General features: G+C 50.3%; 1 protein-coding gene across 2 annotated transcripts; it reads left to right on the top strand.

Annotated features, from left to right (window-relative positions):
- The first annotated feature begins 5,259 nt into the window (after nucleotides 1–5,259).
- LOC103546553 (CMRF35-like molecule 5) lies at nucleotides 5,260–11,991 on the top strand. Of its 2 annotated transcripts, none has more exons than XM_008513207.2 (4): nucleotides 5,260–5,586; nucleotides 6,973–7,302; nucleotides 8,863–9,028; nucleotides 11,217–11,991. In XM_008513207.2, the coding sequence occupies exons 1-4, from the start codon at nucleotides 5,547–5,549 to the stop codon at nucleotides 11,416–11,418; spliced, it is 738 nt and encodes a 245-aa protein (XP_008511429.2). In that variant the 5' UTR covers nucleotides 5,260–5,546; the 3' UTR covers nucleotides 11,419–11,991. The 2 variants fall into 2 exon arrangements, with proteins under 2 accessions (XP_008511429.2, XP_008511430.2); XM_008513208.2 differs by having other exon boundaries at nucleotides 5,318–5,586; nucleotides 8,866–9,028.
- The last annotated feature ends 2,669 nt before the right edge of the window (nucleotides 11,992–14,660 follow it).

Genomic DNA, 14,660 nt, shown 5'->3' with positions numbered 1-14,660 from the left:
ACCTTGCGGGTACGTCCAGCATGCCCCAGATCACTGGATCTCTGAAACTTCGGACACGGTAGGTCCTGAATCTGGGTGGGGTTTATCTCCCAGTGTCTGGAGCACATCTGGTTGGCTGTCTCTTCTTGTCATGAAGTCCTGTTAACATGATATCATCAACACAGTGGGCTAACTATCTCCTGAGCCATGTCCCGATGACCCAGGTTCCTTAGGACTACACAGAGACAGAGAAGAAAATTAACACAGTCTTGGAATAAGACTACAAAAGTATACTGTTGTCCATGCTAAGTGAAGGCAAACTGCCTCTGTTCCTCCTTCCTGACGGGCATTGACAAGGATACACTTGCCAGATCAGCAGTCACACGCAACACACCGGGCTGTGTTCATCTGCTCTAGTAAAGTGACCGCTATTGGCACAGAAGCTGCGATTTGGCCACTCTTTGGTTTTCACTAGCCCATTGTCCCTGGTGAATTAAAGGCGATACGCTGGAACCACCACCCTGTGTCCTTAAGGTCTTGGAGGGTGGCACTAGTCTCGGTATTTCTCAGTGAATGTGAGGTTATGTTTGATTTACCGTTCTGGTCACAGCAGAGGGGCGATTTCAGGGGCTTCCACTTGACCCTCCCAAATATAATCACTTACCTCACAGGCCAAAAAATTAATAAGAGAGTTGTGTCAACTGCTAAGTGTATCTATTTCTATTATGTTTCCAGAAACCAAGAAAATGGCCACTGAGTCACCTCTCTGGCCTCTTTTTTTTTTGAAGATTGGCACCTCAGCTAACAACTGTAGCCAATCTTTTTTTTTCCCCCTGCTTTATCTCCCCAAATCCCCCCTGGTACATAGTTGTATATCTTGGTTGCAGGTCCTTCTAGTTGTGGCATGTGGGATGTTGCCTCAACGTGGCCTGACGAGCGGCGCCACATCCGTGCCCAGGATCCGAGCCAGCAAAACCCTGGGCCGCCACAGCAGAGCACATGAACTTAACCACTTTGCCACATGGCCGGGCCCTGGCCTCTAGGATCTTGATCTTGTCTCTTGTTCTATTAGTTGTCTTCACTGATCGCTGCAGGTGGGCGCCATTCAGAACTTGCTATCTGGTCCACTAATTATGCTCACCTTGCCCCAGACAGGTGAGTGCTTCCACCTGTTCTCTGCCGTTCTGGAATTCTCATAGCCCCATTGATCTTACCAGCTCAGTTATGTCATGGCATCACCTACCATGGACCCAGCACAGAGACGACAGCCACTACCAAGCCTCTTGACAACGCTCATGTCCCCTCACCAGCATATTTCTTATTTTCCTGTAAATCAAGTGTCCTCCATGACTTCTGAAGGATAACATGCATTTGGTGGGTTTCCAGGTCAAATATAATAGTTCCATTTTAGCACACTACATTCTTTGAGCCTTTGACCCCTCCTTCCACGCTCTGCCATGGCCATTCTGGCATCTGTTCTTTGTTTAATGTGGGACTTCATTGCTTCCAAGCTTCTAAGAACCATCCCAGCCGCACACTAGTACCAGTCTCCCAGGCTTGCAAGTGTGTTGGGTGTCCCTATATTGTGTGTCTGAGTGCCCCTATGTTGACAGACTTCCTAATTCAGCGTTATATTCCAGCACCCTGAGCCAGTACCTCGAGATCCACTCCCAGGCATGCTCTTCTGGTTCCTGCCAGTACATATTGGTTTCCTCTTCCCTTTGTAGCCCAGCATATCCCCAGGTGCGCCATGCTGACTTTAACCTAAGTTATTGGTCTTGTGGTCAGGAGGGAGAATGAGGGCAGATTCTTGAAGTAGACCCTTCGCAGGTGGGCAGTGTCCTGTGAGGTCTGCTTCCTTTCACTTCCGTACAATCTTCAACACGGGGAGCTGCTGTCTCCTAACAAGCAGATGAGCCGCTTCTGTGGACCTGGAGGGTCCAGGGAAGCGGAGCGGATCGAGGGCTCAAGTGCGTGGGCAGAGGTGCCATCCCGAGTCTCAGGGGCTCACTTTTCTCGATCAGGAAACACTGGTCTTAAAGCACTTGCCAAGGCTAAGAATTTAACCCTGACTGAATTTCGCTTCTCTTAAATTGGGGTCCTGGCCTCATTCCCTTAAAAGGAGATCCTGGCCCTACAGCACAATTGTTCCTCTTAATAGAGGAAATGAGGGTCCCTCTCAATGCTCCTAAGGAGGATATACAGATGTTCACCAAAGGCATGGGCTAAAATGTTCATAGCAACACTATCCATAATGGCCAAAAACTTGAAATTAGTCAAATGGATAAATTTGGTATATTCACCCAATGGAATATTATATCATAATCAGAATAAACAAATTACAAATACAACCACATTGTAACAATGTTGGTGAATCTCACAATCATAATGGTCATCAAATGAAGGAAAGAGCGTACACTGTGTGATTCATTTGTATGAAGTGGAAGAACCAACGAAATGAATTTAGGCCGTCAGGCTGAAGTCAGGGGGGTGGTGACTTCATAGGCAGTGACTGGGAGGAAGTTGTGACACCATGACTTCATAGATAGTGGCTGGAAGGAAACACGAGAGGGCCTTCTGGGGGGATGGTAATGAGCGTTTCTTGATCTAGGTGCCGGTTGCATGAGTGTGCTTCATTCGTGCAAATTTATTGATCTGTGCGCTTTTGATGTGTGCACTTTCTGTATGAATTTTATATGCCAATAAAAAGTTTTCAAATTTTCCCATGGAAATCTTTCCAAGCCATTACGTGTATGTTCACTTAATTCTTTGAATAGCTGCCTAATGTTCCACTGTGTGGCTTCACCATAATTAACTATTCCTGTATTGATGGCCACGGAGCCTGTATCCAGCCTTTTGCTCTTGTAAATCTATGCCGCAGGCTTCCAGTTCCAAGATGAAGTCAACACACTCCACAGATCTCTCCTACTAATTGCAACCAAGAACCCAGACAGAGCGCGTGGAGCCGCTGTCGGAGGATTCTGCACAGTGAATGGTGGCAGGAAGGTTAGGGAAGGAAAGCAGAATGGGCAGGACCAATCCAGGTGTGAGTTTTCTGGGTTTCTTTCCTTCTTTATCCTCCTGCCTGGGCACAAACCCTGCAGCCCACGACCTGAGGCTGCACCCTCAGCAGGGATTATAAGAGCTCAGGAAGAGCAGAGGGAGGGATCCCTAAGGGAAAGGGGGAGGGGGCGGATTCCTGGAGTTTTCTTGGCGTGTGTTTTCTTTCCCTCCACCCACTCAGCAGCAAGCCTCAGGACAGAAGCTGCAACTGCATCTGCAGCAGCGGGGGCCAGCACCTGGAACTCTGAGGAGGAACCTCCCCTCTGACGGGAGGAGCTGTGGTCTGAAGACATGGGAGGAAATACCATTGCATTTTCTCACTCTTTATTCTCCCTCTGCTTGGTCCTGGAGGCTGACCCAGTCACAGGACATATGTATGCAGCATATCAGGTGGGAAAAGCCCCAGCTTTCCAGCCAAAGGACCAGGAAGCGGGGTAGAGGGCTCTGAAAGCTGGTAAGGGGTGTTGGGGAGATCAAGAAAGGTAAGCAGCTCAAGAAAGGGACCCTAGAATTCCCAGGCTCACCCCTAGCTGTGCCTGTTGGGTCAGACCTTGAAGAGTCTCCCCAAGACTGAGAAATTTGGGGAAGATTATCGCGCAGGTCACAGACTGGCCACTGGGTGGCGCACACGGGCCAGATCCGAATGCATCCCAAAGGCTCAGAGAGCTGAACTACGGTGGGACGGCGGGGCACAGAGGGCGGGTCAGCCCTGGAAGTCTTAACCTCACCTGCTTGACTGCCCGCCGCTAAAGAAACAAATTCAGAGTAAAAGACCTATGGAGGGAGGTGGTGGAATTGTTTGCATGTTCATGGTGGTGGTTCCACGAAGCGATGCGTGTATTAAAACTCACAGAACTACACACCCAACAAAATGGATTTTACTGTATGTCCAGTTTGAAAAAAATAAGAAAAACAACAAGAAAAGCTTTTCAAACTGTGCACTTCAGATGTATGCAGTTTATTTTATCCCAATTACACCTCATTAAAACTGTTAAGAAAGGGAGGGAGGGAGGAAAGGAGGAGGCTAGCGTTTCCTGTAGTCCTGACCCCGACCCCTCCATAAGTTCTTGGCTGCAGGCAGAAGCCCCAGGCTCACGAGGACACCCCAGCCCAGAAGGCTCAGCCCTCAAATGTGAGGATAAACAGGCTGCTCAGCCTCCCCGCCTCCCCCACAACCTCCCTGGAAATGGCCCACCGCATGGTCTCCTGCTCCTGCTGCTAAAGCCTTTGCAGCTCCACCTTCAAGCCCCCCACCCCCGAGGAGCCCCCTAAGGGTGGCAGGTGTCAGGAGGAAGGCTCAACAGGCGTCCTCTTAGAAAGGCTAGTCTGGCAGGGGTGGGCAGGATGGGGAGGACCCCGGCCCGTGACCCAGGTGTTGTGACAGACAATTCAAGGAGTGGAGATGACAAGGAATTTCATTTTGAGCACGTCTGAGCTGCTAACAGGGTGAAAAGTTCTACAAAAGCACCAATAGGCATTGGCAATGAAAGCCAAGAACTGAGCCGGGAGATGGGGGCGACAGGAGGTGTGCGTGTGACAGTCCTGTGCCGGGAGGTGATGCCAGAGAGCAGGACAGGGATGCTCCCAGAGAGAATAACATCAAGGACAGACTCCAGAAGACGCTGGGGGCAAGGGGCTAAGAGTAAGGAGAGAGCTTCAGCAAAGGAGAGAGAAGACAGGGAGAGGGAGCAGGGGACAGAGGAGGGAGGGGACATCTGAAGGAAGAGGGAAGAAGTGGAGAAAGCTACTTAGGAAGCCATTAGAATAAACAGTTTCAGTGCAGTGAGGTGGCCGTCAGCCCACAGCCAGGGGAACTATGCAGAGAGATGAGAGGGGAAGCGTCTTGGGCAAAATGAGGCTGAGGGGAACAGGACACTTCTCCTTCTGATATCTTCCCATGGCAGCCTCTGCTTCCGAGTGACTCAGGACCTCAGAGGAGGGTGTCCCGAGGGAGGGGCAGCGGGTCAGGCTCAGGGAGGGAGTCTGGCTTAGGGCCGGAAGGGCGGTCTGAGATGCACTGTGGTGGGGCTTCCCAGAAGGAGGTTTAGGATGGGTCTGTTCCCCAGCGAGCCTGACTGAGCCCTGAGCGCTGCAGTCCAGCATGCGGATCCAGCTGTCTCCGTCCCTTCCTTGGACCCGCCTTGGGAGCTCCTCTCTCCCAGGCCCCACTGCACTTCACGCCCTGTGTTGCTGGCAGCCACCTGCTCGGCTCCTCCCACACACTTGCGAGTGGAACCCTGGCCAGGCCTGGATGCTTTGCTTCCGCAAAATCATTGAAGACACATCATCACAGAAGTCATACACTCCCAAAGGATGACACTGCTTTTCTCCTAATTAATGAAACTAGGAAGTAACTGGAAAAAAAATTAAGAGAAGTAGATGAGAGAAACTAAACATAATGATTTAGACAAATAGAAGGCAGTCAGCCTCTGGGCTCAGTCCAAGGCCCTGGAGGGCAGCTGGCATTTGATGATCACAGGGAGAGAACCCAGGCAGGCAGGACCATGCGGCTGCTCCCGGCTCTGCTCCTTCTCATCATCCCGGGTGAGTGGGGCTGAGGCTTCAGGATCTGGAGCCTGCAGGACTGGGCCAGGACACGGAGAGTGTCTGTCCTAGGGGAAAATGGCAGGGCCTATTCACTCATCCATACGCTTATTCATTTAAAAACAGCTTAAAAAGTTTTATCTGACAGGTCCTAAGTCAGGTGTTGGGGAAAGAAAGGATACTAGGTATCTAGGGGACTGTGTCTCAACCCTGGCAGACAGATCAACAGACAGATGACAGATGGATGGATGAGTGGATGGATAGATAGATACACATACGCACTCATATATACACACATAGATACACATACGCACTCATATATACACACATATGTAAATGCACAAATCCCCAATGAGCTTTTAAAGAGCACAGATGCTCAGACTCCAGCTCAGACGCACTCGGTCATGGCAGAGCTCAGGGATCTGGACCCTTTGAAAGCCTCCACATCTGGTCTTGACTTGCAGTTAGACTTGAGAATCTCTCTTCCAAGGAGCTCAGAGTACAGGAAGGAAGACAGCAGCAAAACCAGGGTGCAACAGGCTCTCTGGGGTGTTGCCCAACACCGCACATCGGCCTGCCTGAGTCTCTGCCCTGGACGAGCCAAAGACCAGACTGTTGTCCAGTGTAGTAAGCACAACAACAAGTCAGGGACAAGGCGGTCTGGTGGCCCCGGCGAGGGGCGGAGCTGGCTGCAGAGTCAGAGAACCCTTAGAAGAGACCATAGTTGAACCAAGCCTTGAGGGATGAATTTTAAGGCTTTGACTCCTTCAAGCAGAGAAGCAAGAACATTCCAGGCAGAAGGAACAGCTTGTGCAAAGTTATGAGACACAAAAGAGCATGGTTTTTAGGTTAAAAAAAAATTGTGCGTGTGTTGCGTGTGTGCAGGAGTGTGTGTTCAGTTCCATGGAACTTTATCACACGTGTGGATTCAGAGGGCGAGGGTTTTTTGGGTTGTGGGTATAGTGTCTCGCTGAGTGGGAGTGGGAGGGGGTCAAGATGTCTACCTCACCAGCTCTGAGATTCAGAAATGAGCCTGTGGCTGCAGTGTGGACTAAGGGCTGGTCAGGAACAAGGTGTTGCCTGAGGGTAAGGGAGGGGAGAGTTTCCAAAATGAGGCAGTAGTCGGTGGTCAGCAGGATGCGGAGTGAGCAGAGGCCACCGTGTGGGCAGTTAGGAACCCAAAGGGGACCTTTGCAAGAGAGGTGACAGCAAAAGAAATACCGCAGAGGATTGAGGAACAATCGGGCTGCGGGGTTTTGAGAGCCCTACAGCGAGGGCAAAGGCTCCTGCTCAACCCCCGGGGAGGTGCCAGAAGCCCCGAGCAGCGCCCGGGCCAGCCCTGGACTCAGGGAAGGAGGAGATGGATGTTGAGTTTCTGTTTTCTAGGCTGTTTCTCCATCCATGGTCCGGGGACAGTGAGCGGCCCCGAAGGGGGTTCGGTGACCATTGAGTGTCACTACAATTCAGGGTGGGAGACCTACAAGAAGTGGTGGGGCCGTGGAAACGCCTGGCGTTCCTGCCGAATCCTTGTTAAAACCACTGGGTCAAAGCAAGAGGTGAAGAAGGACCGAGTGTCCATCAAGGATGATCACAGATGCCGCACGTTCGCTGTGACCATGGAAAAGCTCAGGAGTGACGACGAAGACACCTACTGGTGTGGGATTGAGAGATACGGAATTGACCGGGGGGTCCAAGTAAAAGTTACCATTGATCCAGGTAGGAACTACTCCCTCCTGTACTCTGAGGCCCTGGTACTGACCCCCAGAGGACTCAGAACTTTTCCTCTCTCCACCCCGAGGGCTGGAGAGGAGTCTCGAAACTTGCCTCGTGTGCATGTGCTCGTGTGTATCTGTGCGGACGAGTGCATGTGTGTGTGCACGTGGGGGAGGGTGCACAAGAGTCTGGGAAGATTGAAAGAGCGAGCCTTGGCATGTTCGCACATCTCCACCATTGTCACTGGGGGGAGCAGAGGACAGACTCGGCTTGGACAGGCTTGTCCGCGGAAGGCAGGTCCTCTCTGGCAGGTCCTCTTTTGCAGGTCAGTCGGACATTCACATCCACCCTCAGACCAGCCCCAGCCTGACCGGGGGCCTTCTCAGGTGTGCAGCGAGGGCTGGAGAGCTAGAAAGCCACAATCCTGATGGTCTCAGCTACGGGGCAAGAGACCCTGGCCCTCTCTCTCTCTTCCCCTCCCTCCTCTGGCAACATTAAGGGCAAAGGAGTGGGTGAGGGACTCTGAACTCCTTCCCGGAAGAAGGAGAGGCAGGATCCGCCATAATGCAGTGGCTCCCACGGGCCTCCTCCAGCTGCCTCCCAGCCTCAGGAGGGACTCTGGGCTCCGCCACACTTGCCCCAGAGGCAAGCGGGCCTCCCGGGGACAGAGGCCTGGAAAGAGAATCAGGCTCTAGCCTCCCGCCCACAGCTCCGCCTCCAGATCCTTCAATCTTGTCTCTACTTTGGGCACCAAGAAAACTCCCCTCCCCGCCCCCCCACTAATATACACACACAGACCATAGGGGAGCAGTGTATCTGCCATTCATGAGCCCATTTATAAAGCAGAGAAAAGTCTCTTCAAACTTGGTATAGGCAAATATGGTGTGCATGTGTGTGCAGTGAGGAAGTATGCTGGTTTTAGAATGTTCCAGAAGTTAGTTGAAAAAGACAACCAAGGTGGGGTGGAAGTGTAGAAGAGTGGAGCAGTTGGTAGCAGGAGATTTGGAGGCTGGGACGCTGCAAGCCAGACAAGTCTTTATGGGGCAGGGATGGTGAGATGAGGAAGCCGTTGGGAGACAGGAAGGACTCCAGCGGAAAGCAGAGGCTGCTGGCACTTGGCCCGGCTGCAGGAGAGAGAGGAAGCCCGGAGTAGCCAGCCCCACAGGTCACACGGCATCAGGGCAGGTGGCACAGAGTCTGCTTTGACCAAGGCTGAGACTCGGAAAAGAGCTGGCCTGGCCAATTTAAAACTCCAAGGAGTGGGAACTTGGTTCTTACATGCTCAGCTGTGCCAAGCAGGACTCTGAGGCTAAACCGAGTATTTGTAAATTGCCTACGTAGCTTGCCACCCCAAATCCCTCACACAGGGGCAAAATGATGTTTCTCTGTAAATGAAGTAATGTTATGTTTTGAATAATAAACCAAAAAGATGAAAGAGAAGTCCAATGTGGCTGACTGGCGAAGCTAAGACAGAAAGGTTCTCAATCCCTGGGGTAGGGTTTGGAGAAGGCCATGGGGAGCCACCTGGGTCCCCCTCAGAACCATGCTCTGCTCTGTGTTTAGCAGCATATACAACAACCCCACCCACACTGCTGATAACAAACACGACTGAATCTATGACGACAGACCAGTCTGAACCTATGACACCGGCCAGTCTGACTTCCTCGTCTCCAGTCACCCAGAGCGTCAACAACAGCCAACCCTTGCCTCTGACCAGCCCCCTCATCAGGTGAGCAGAGCTGGACCCCCGCGGACCTTTCCCACTGCTGCCCTATGACTGCTCCCCTAGGGGCGCTCTGTCAGGGCTCCCCGTGGGGCCCCTCTGATGTTTCCTGTGCAGGACAGAAACAGCAAAGTCTGGCCTGGGCCTCTCCCTCCTCCTTCCTGCCTCTGAGCACTTAGACAGCTCCCCACTCCCTGCGAGGAACCTAGCCAAACAAAGCTCTTCAGCTGCGCAGCAGGAGAGAAGGTTCTGGTCTCCCTTGGACCTGCCAACCAACCCCCCAGAAGCACAAGGAAGTGTAGCAGGGTTCAGCCTCAAGTGTGCAGGAAGGGAAGGGCTCTATATGAGTTTCCTGAGGCTGCAGTAACAAATTACCACACTTGGTGGCTCAAAAGAACACAGTTGTATTATCTTATAGTTCTAGAGATCCGAAGTCTGAAATTAGTCTCATTGCAAAAGCAAGGTGTTGGCAGGGCTAAGTTCCTTCTGGAGCCTCTAGGGAAGCATCTGTTCTCTCACCTTTTCTAGCTTCTAGAGGCCATCCACATTCCTTGGCTCATGGCCCCATCCATCTTCAAAGCCAGCAATAGCTGGTCGAGTCTTTCTCATATTGCATCATCGCTATACTGACTCTGCTATGTCCATCTTTCACTTACAAAGACCCTGGTGATTACACTGGGGCCTCCCAGATCAGCCAGGATCACCTCTTCATCTCAAAGTCGACTGATTAGCAACCTTAAGCCAATTTGCAGCCTTAGTTGCCCTTTGCCACCTAACATGACACAGTCACAGGTTCTGGGGGTCATCAGTTTGCCTACAACAGTCACAGGCAGGTCCATGTTTCATTGCTCCAACTATCCTCTCCCCACGTACTAGGGCAATGCCGAGAGGGAGAGAGAAGCTGGGGCTCCTGCTTCCTCACATTCCCAACACAGCAGAGAGGAATGGACTTCAGCCTGAAGCCCACCCCCTCCAGAAGCACCCAAAGAGCAATCAATAAGCTCTTTCACCGCGGGGCAAACACCCCCTGCCCCAGTTTCATCCCATCACAGCCCGGTGCCTTTGGGCTCCCACAACGTCCAGAATCAAGGTCCGTTCTCTCCCTGGGTCCTGCCTCTCAGAACCGCCCTCCATCCGCTCGCTTCCCTGCTCCAGTCCAACTCCCTTCTGTGCTCAAGGGTCCTATTCCTTGGAGGCTGCCCCCTTCTGGACAGTTTGTTCGATGGTGAGTCTGAATGAGGCTGTGAGGAGAGTGTTTGTTCTGCTGAGTCCAGAGTGCAGAACGCAGGGCTTTTAGCGAGACTGGAGAAGCACAAGAGGAAACGTGGAGGGAGAGAGAGAGAGAGAGTGCAGCACCCATCAGGGACTGGAACTTATGAAAAGAACCCAGTGGTTTAAGGGTATTTTTAGGATGTGCAGTGCAGCATGCGCTCTCTCTCTCAAGAAAACCATAGTGAAGTCAACACAACTCCTCATGCTCCAGGCGGGCTGAGCAAGAGAACAAGGGTGGCCTGCGTGTGTGGGGTGGGGGGTGGGGGGTCCTGGCGCCGTTTGTGGGGGAGGGGATGAGGCAGAAGGTGAGGGGGCATCTGGTTCTTATGCACTGATAGGGACTACCAAGGGACATATTAACCACAGGCCCAGTAGTCTAAGTAGACCAAACGTCAATTATACGGGCTATTTGAGATCGCACATCTCATACGTGCTCTCAGATGAGGGTCAGCCAGAAGAGGCCCCTCCCAGGAGAACCCAGCGGGTAAATAGCCAGGTTGACCAGGGTGGAGGGATCCCCCTCTGCTTCAAGGAGGTAATATTAAATCTGAGCTTGAAAGAAGGGCAGAATGTACAAAGGGAGACACAGGTGAGAGAATGGCAGAAGCAGAATCAAGACAGGAAAGGGCAGACCTTCGAGCTCAGCTGGACTGCAGGTGAGTTAAAGAGGATTGTGGGAGACCAGCCAAAGGCAGGATGCAGACAGACGGCAAAGGTGCTGGTCCCCAGGCTGAGCCTATAGGGGGGCCCCTGAAGTCTTCGCCTTTGGGCAGCATGACCGTGCCCCTCAGAGGGGCTTTCTGGCCAGGAACCGAGGCTTGCGTGTCACGCAGGTCTTGGCTCAGGGAGCAGGGACAAGGCTCTTGGCTCTGGGGCTGCCCTTGAAGAGGCAGCTCACTCCTAGCTCCCGTCCCCTGTCCAGGGTCCTGCTCTGCAACATCCACTTTGTGCTCCTGACATCCATGAAGGTGCCCCTGCTTGGGATCCTGCTATGTACCGTGATGTGGTTAAGCAGGAGTCAGCGGGACTCCAGGGGGAAACAACGTCAGTCTGAGCAGGAGAACCGCAGTTCCCACGCCATCGACACCCTCACACCGGAGGAGCAGACAAGTGGGACCTCCTGACCTCTCAGCAGGGAGTGTGCAGTGATGGCAGTTCCAAGAGACGAGGGGCCCTGCTGAGGTGAGGACTCCCCTCGCTCTGGCCTCAGCAAGAGCATCGGCTCCCTGCCTGCTCCGCACAGCTCCAGGGCCCTGGCCTCTGCCACAGAAGCAGAGACAAGAAAGGAGATGGTGTTGCCCTTCCACACTGGGTCCTCCAGGCCCCTGTAATCTCCCCCGTGTGGGTCCTCCTGATGCCTCCTTTCCTTGTGACTCTAGAGCGGCCCTGCCAAGAAAATTGACTATTACACTGTCCAGGATTCCAGCCAATATGGGTTTCAAAATTCAGGACCAGCCAGCAAGTATAAAACCTAAATTAAACCAAAAAGCTTCAGAGTGTGTCTACACAGGCAAAGACCCCACCATGGGCCAGGTGTATGCAGGTCTGCTGATTCCACCTTCTGTTGCATCAGTACCTCCTGGAGAAAGAATCTCCTGGATGTGGATGATTGAAGATAGGATTGGACCGTTGCCCAGCTCACATCCCATCTCTTTGTGCTGTTCATTTCCTATTAAAATCTATGGATCTCCTGTGCACTTTTGAGATTATTTTCTTGGGACACTATTTCCATTTTTTATAGAGGAGAAGATGACCCACACGTTCTATGGGGTGTGAAGTGACTCTAAATCAAGCCCTAGAGTTAGAATGTCTATGAATTATTGAATTGGCAGAAAATAGAGGGGAGCCGCCTGGAAGATGTCTTTTTATCCCCTCAGAGAGGTCGTGGCTAGGACTCCCCGTATGTGGACTCAAACTTTAATTGATGGTTCAGAGTGAAAAACATGGGGACTTCTTTTAAAGTTTATTTTCTATATTTAAAAAAAATAACTAAATTACAAAGTCTTCATATGCTACATGCACAGTTAAAAGAGTTTTTTTTAGGTGTAAACAGTTGGGTTATTGGCATCTCAATCAAGATCTCAATAGAGGGGGTGGATATATGATTATAGATTTGCCAAAAGTCATTGAAGTTGCTATTTGCTCCTCTGTAATTAATAAGTGTTTTGTAGGGAGGTGCTTTGAGACCATGTAAATATCTACGTGTCCCTGTGGCCTCCAAGGACAGGGGACTCACTGAGGGGTCAAGACACCAAGGAAAGAGCTACAGAGTTCCTCTGGCCTGGCCTTGGAAGTCATACAGGGTCACTTTCACCATACATTCCAACAGGGGCGAATATTGGTTCTTGGAGAGTGAAAAAATTTTACTCTTTTTATATAAAAAACACATATAAGTAAATATCTGTGTTTTTATATACAAAACAGGTAAATAAACATATATGCACACACACACACATATATATGTATGTGTGTATAACATAAACATATATACAGTACAGCTTTCTTATTAAGATCTTATGGGATGGGTGTTGAGAAACACTTCTCTGGTCTACTGGTTGAAGCCATCACAGCACCCCCAAGACTCAAGGTGGGGGATATAATCCCTAAATCTTACAGGAGGAGTGTCAAGGAATTTGCAGCCATGTTTTAAAACTACCACATGCAAGTCTTAATCTTCATATCGCGTGTAAGAAGAGAGAGATCTGAAGGGCTGAGGCCCCTGGTCTCCCGTCACAAGGCCAGTTAGCAGAGTTGGATGTGCCCCTGAGCCAGCCTGGGGCCAGCCCACACATCATCCCCGCAGGTCCATCTGTGTCCTCGAGAAGGTCAATTCCCAAGCCTGCTGAGGGCACCAGATGGCCCCAGGCATAAATACTAGGCAGACACAGCCCTGCTCTGCAATTTCTCAGAGGTGCTCTGCTTTACTCAGAGGTCATAGACTGAATCCATGGTTTGCATGGACTTATGGACATGTTTTGGGTTTTGCTTACAATATTTTTTAATGGAGCTTGTTGCCTATATGTAAACATGAGGAATTTTACTTCTGGCTTCTCTTTTAAAAGTAGGAATGCCTAAAGACAGTGGGCCCATGATGCCACATGCTCCACATGACGGTCAGACTGCTTAAAACCTTCTGGGGGCCTCCATAGGGCCTCTGGCACCATTAAAGGACTCAGATTAGAAAGGGAGAAATAAAACTGTCCCTCTTGGCAGATGACAGGATTGTCTACGCAGAAAATCCCAAGGAACCTACCAAAAAGCTGCTAGAACTAATAAATGAATTCTACAAGTTCACAGGATACAAGATCAAAACACACAGAGAACACGTCAGCAAGTGTGAACACGTGCTGCAGGAAAGAACATGTGCGGCATGTCTACGCTAAAAACCACAAAACGTTGGTGATAGACGTCAAAGAATACTTAAATAAATTGAAAGATGTACCACGTTTGTGGATGGGAAGACTCAGCATAGTAAAGATGTCCATTTTCCTCCATTGATCTGTAAGTTTAACATTCCTATCAAAATTCCCCCAAGATTTCCTGTAGGCAAAGACAAGCTTACTCTAAAATTTATGTGGAGGACCGGCCCAATGGTGTAGTGGTTGGGATCATGCACTCTGCTTCAGTGGCCCTGGGTTCTCAGGTTTGGATCCTGGGTGCAGACCTTGCACTGCTCGTCAAGCCACACTGTGGTGGCATCCCACATAAAATAAAGGAAGATCAGCTCAGATGTTAGCTCAGTGACAATCTTCCTCACACACACACACACGAAATAAAATAATAAAATAAAATTTATGTACAAAGGCAAAAGAACTAGAATACCTAAAACAACTTTGAAAAAGAATGAAGAGGGAATATTTACTCTACCTAATGTTAGACTTACTTATATAGCTATGGTAATCAAGACAGTGTGATATTAGAGGAGGAGTAGACACACAGATTGATGGAAGAAAACAGAGAACCCAAAACCCTCGGTTCCTAACTGTAAGGGCTTCAAAGCCACTGTCCTTGGTTCTGAACTCTTCCCTTAAAGATTTCGCCTCTCCCTGGGCTCCAACTAACCTGTCTATACATCTTCCAACACAGATACGCCCAACTGATTTTTGACAAAGGACCAAAAGCAATTAAATAGACAAAGGATAGTCTTTTTAGCAATTGGTGCTGAGACAATTGTACATCCACAGGTGGAAAAAAAACCACTAATTCTTAGCATACAAAAAAAATAATTCAAAATGGATTGTGGTCCACAAATTTAAATGTAAAATATAAAAATGGTAAAAACTTTAGAAGAAAACATAGGAATAAATACTAGGGATCTAGGGCTATGTGAAAAGTTCTCAAACATGATGCCAAAAGCACAACCCTC

This window comes from Equus przewalskii, chromosome 10, assembly GCF_037783145.1.
Source record: "Equus przewalskii isolate Varuska chromosome 10, EquPr2, whole genome shotgun sequence".
Taxonomy (NCBI): domain Eukaryota; kingdom Metazoa; phylum Chordata; class Mammalia; order Perissodactyla; family Equidae; genus Equus; species Equus przewalskii.
Note: the sequence above shows the minus strand (reverse complement) of the source record. Positions and strands in the feature narration are given on the sequence as shown.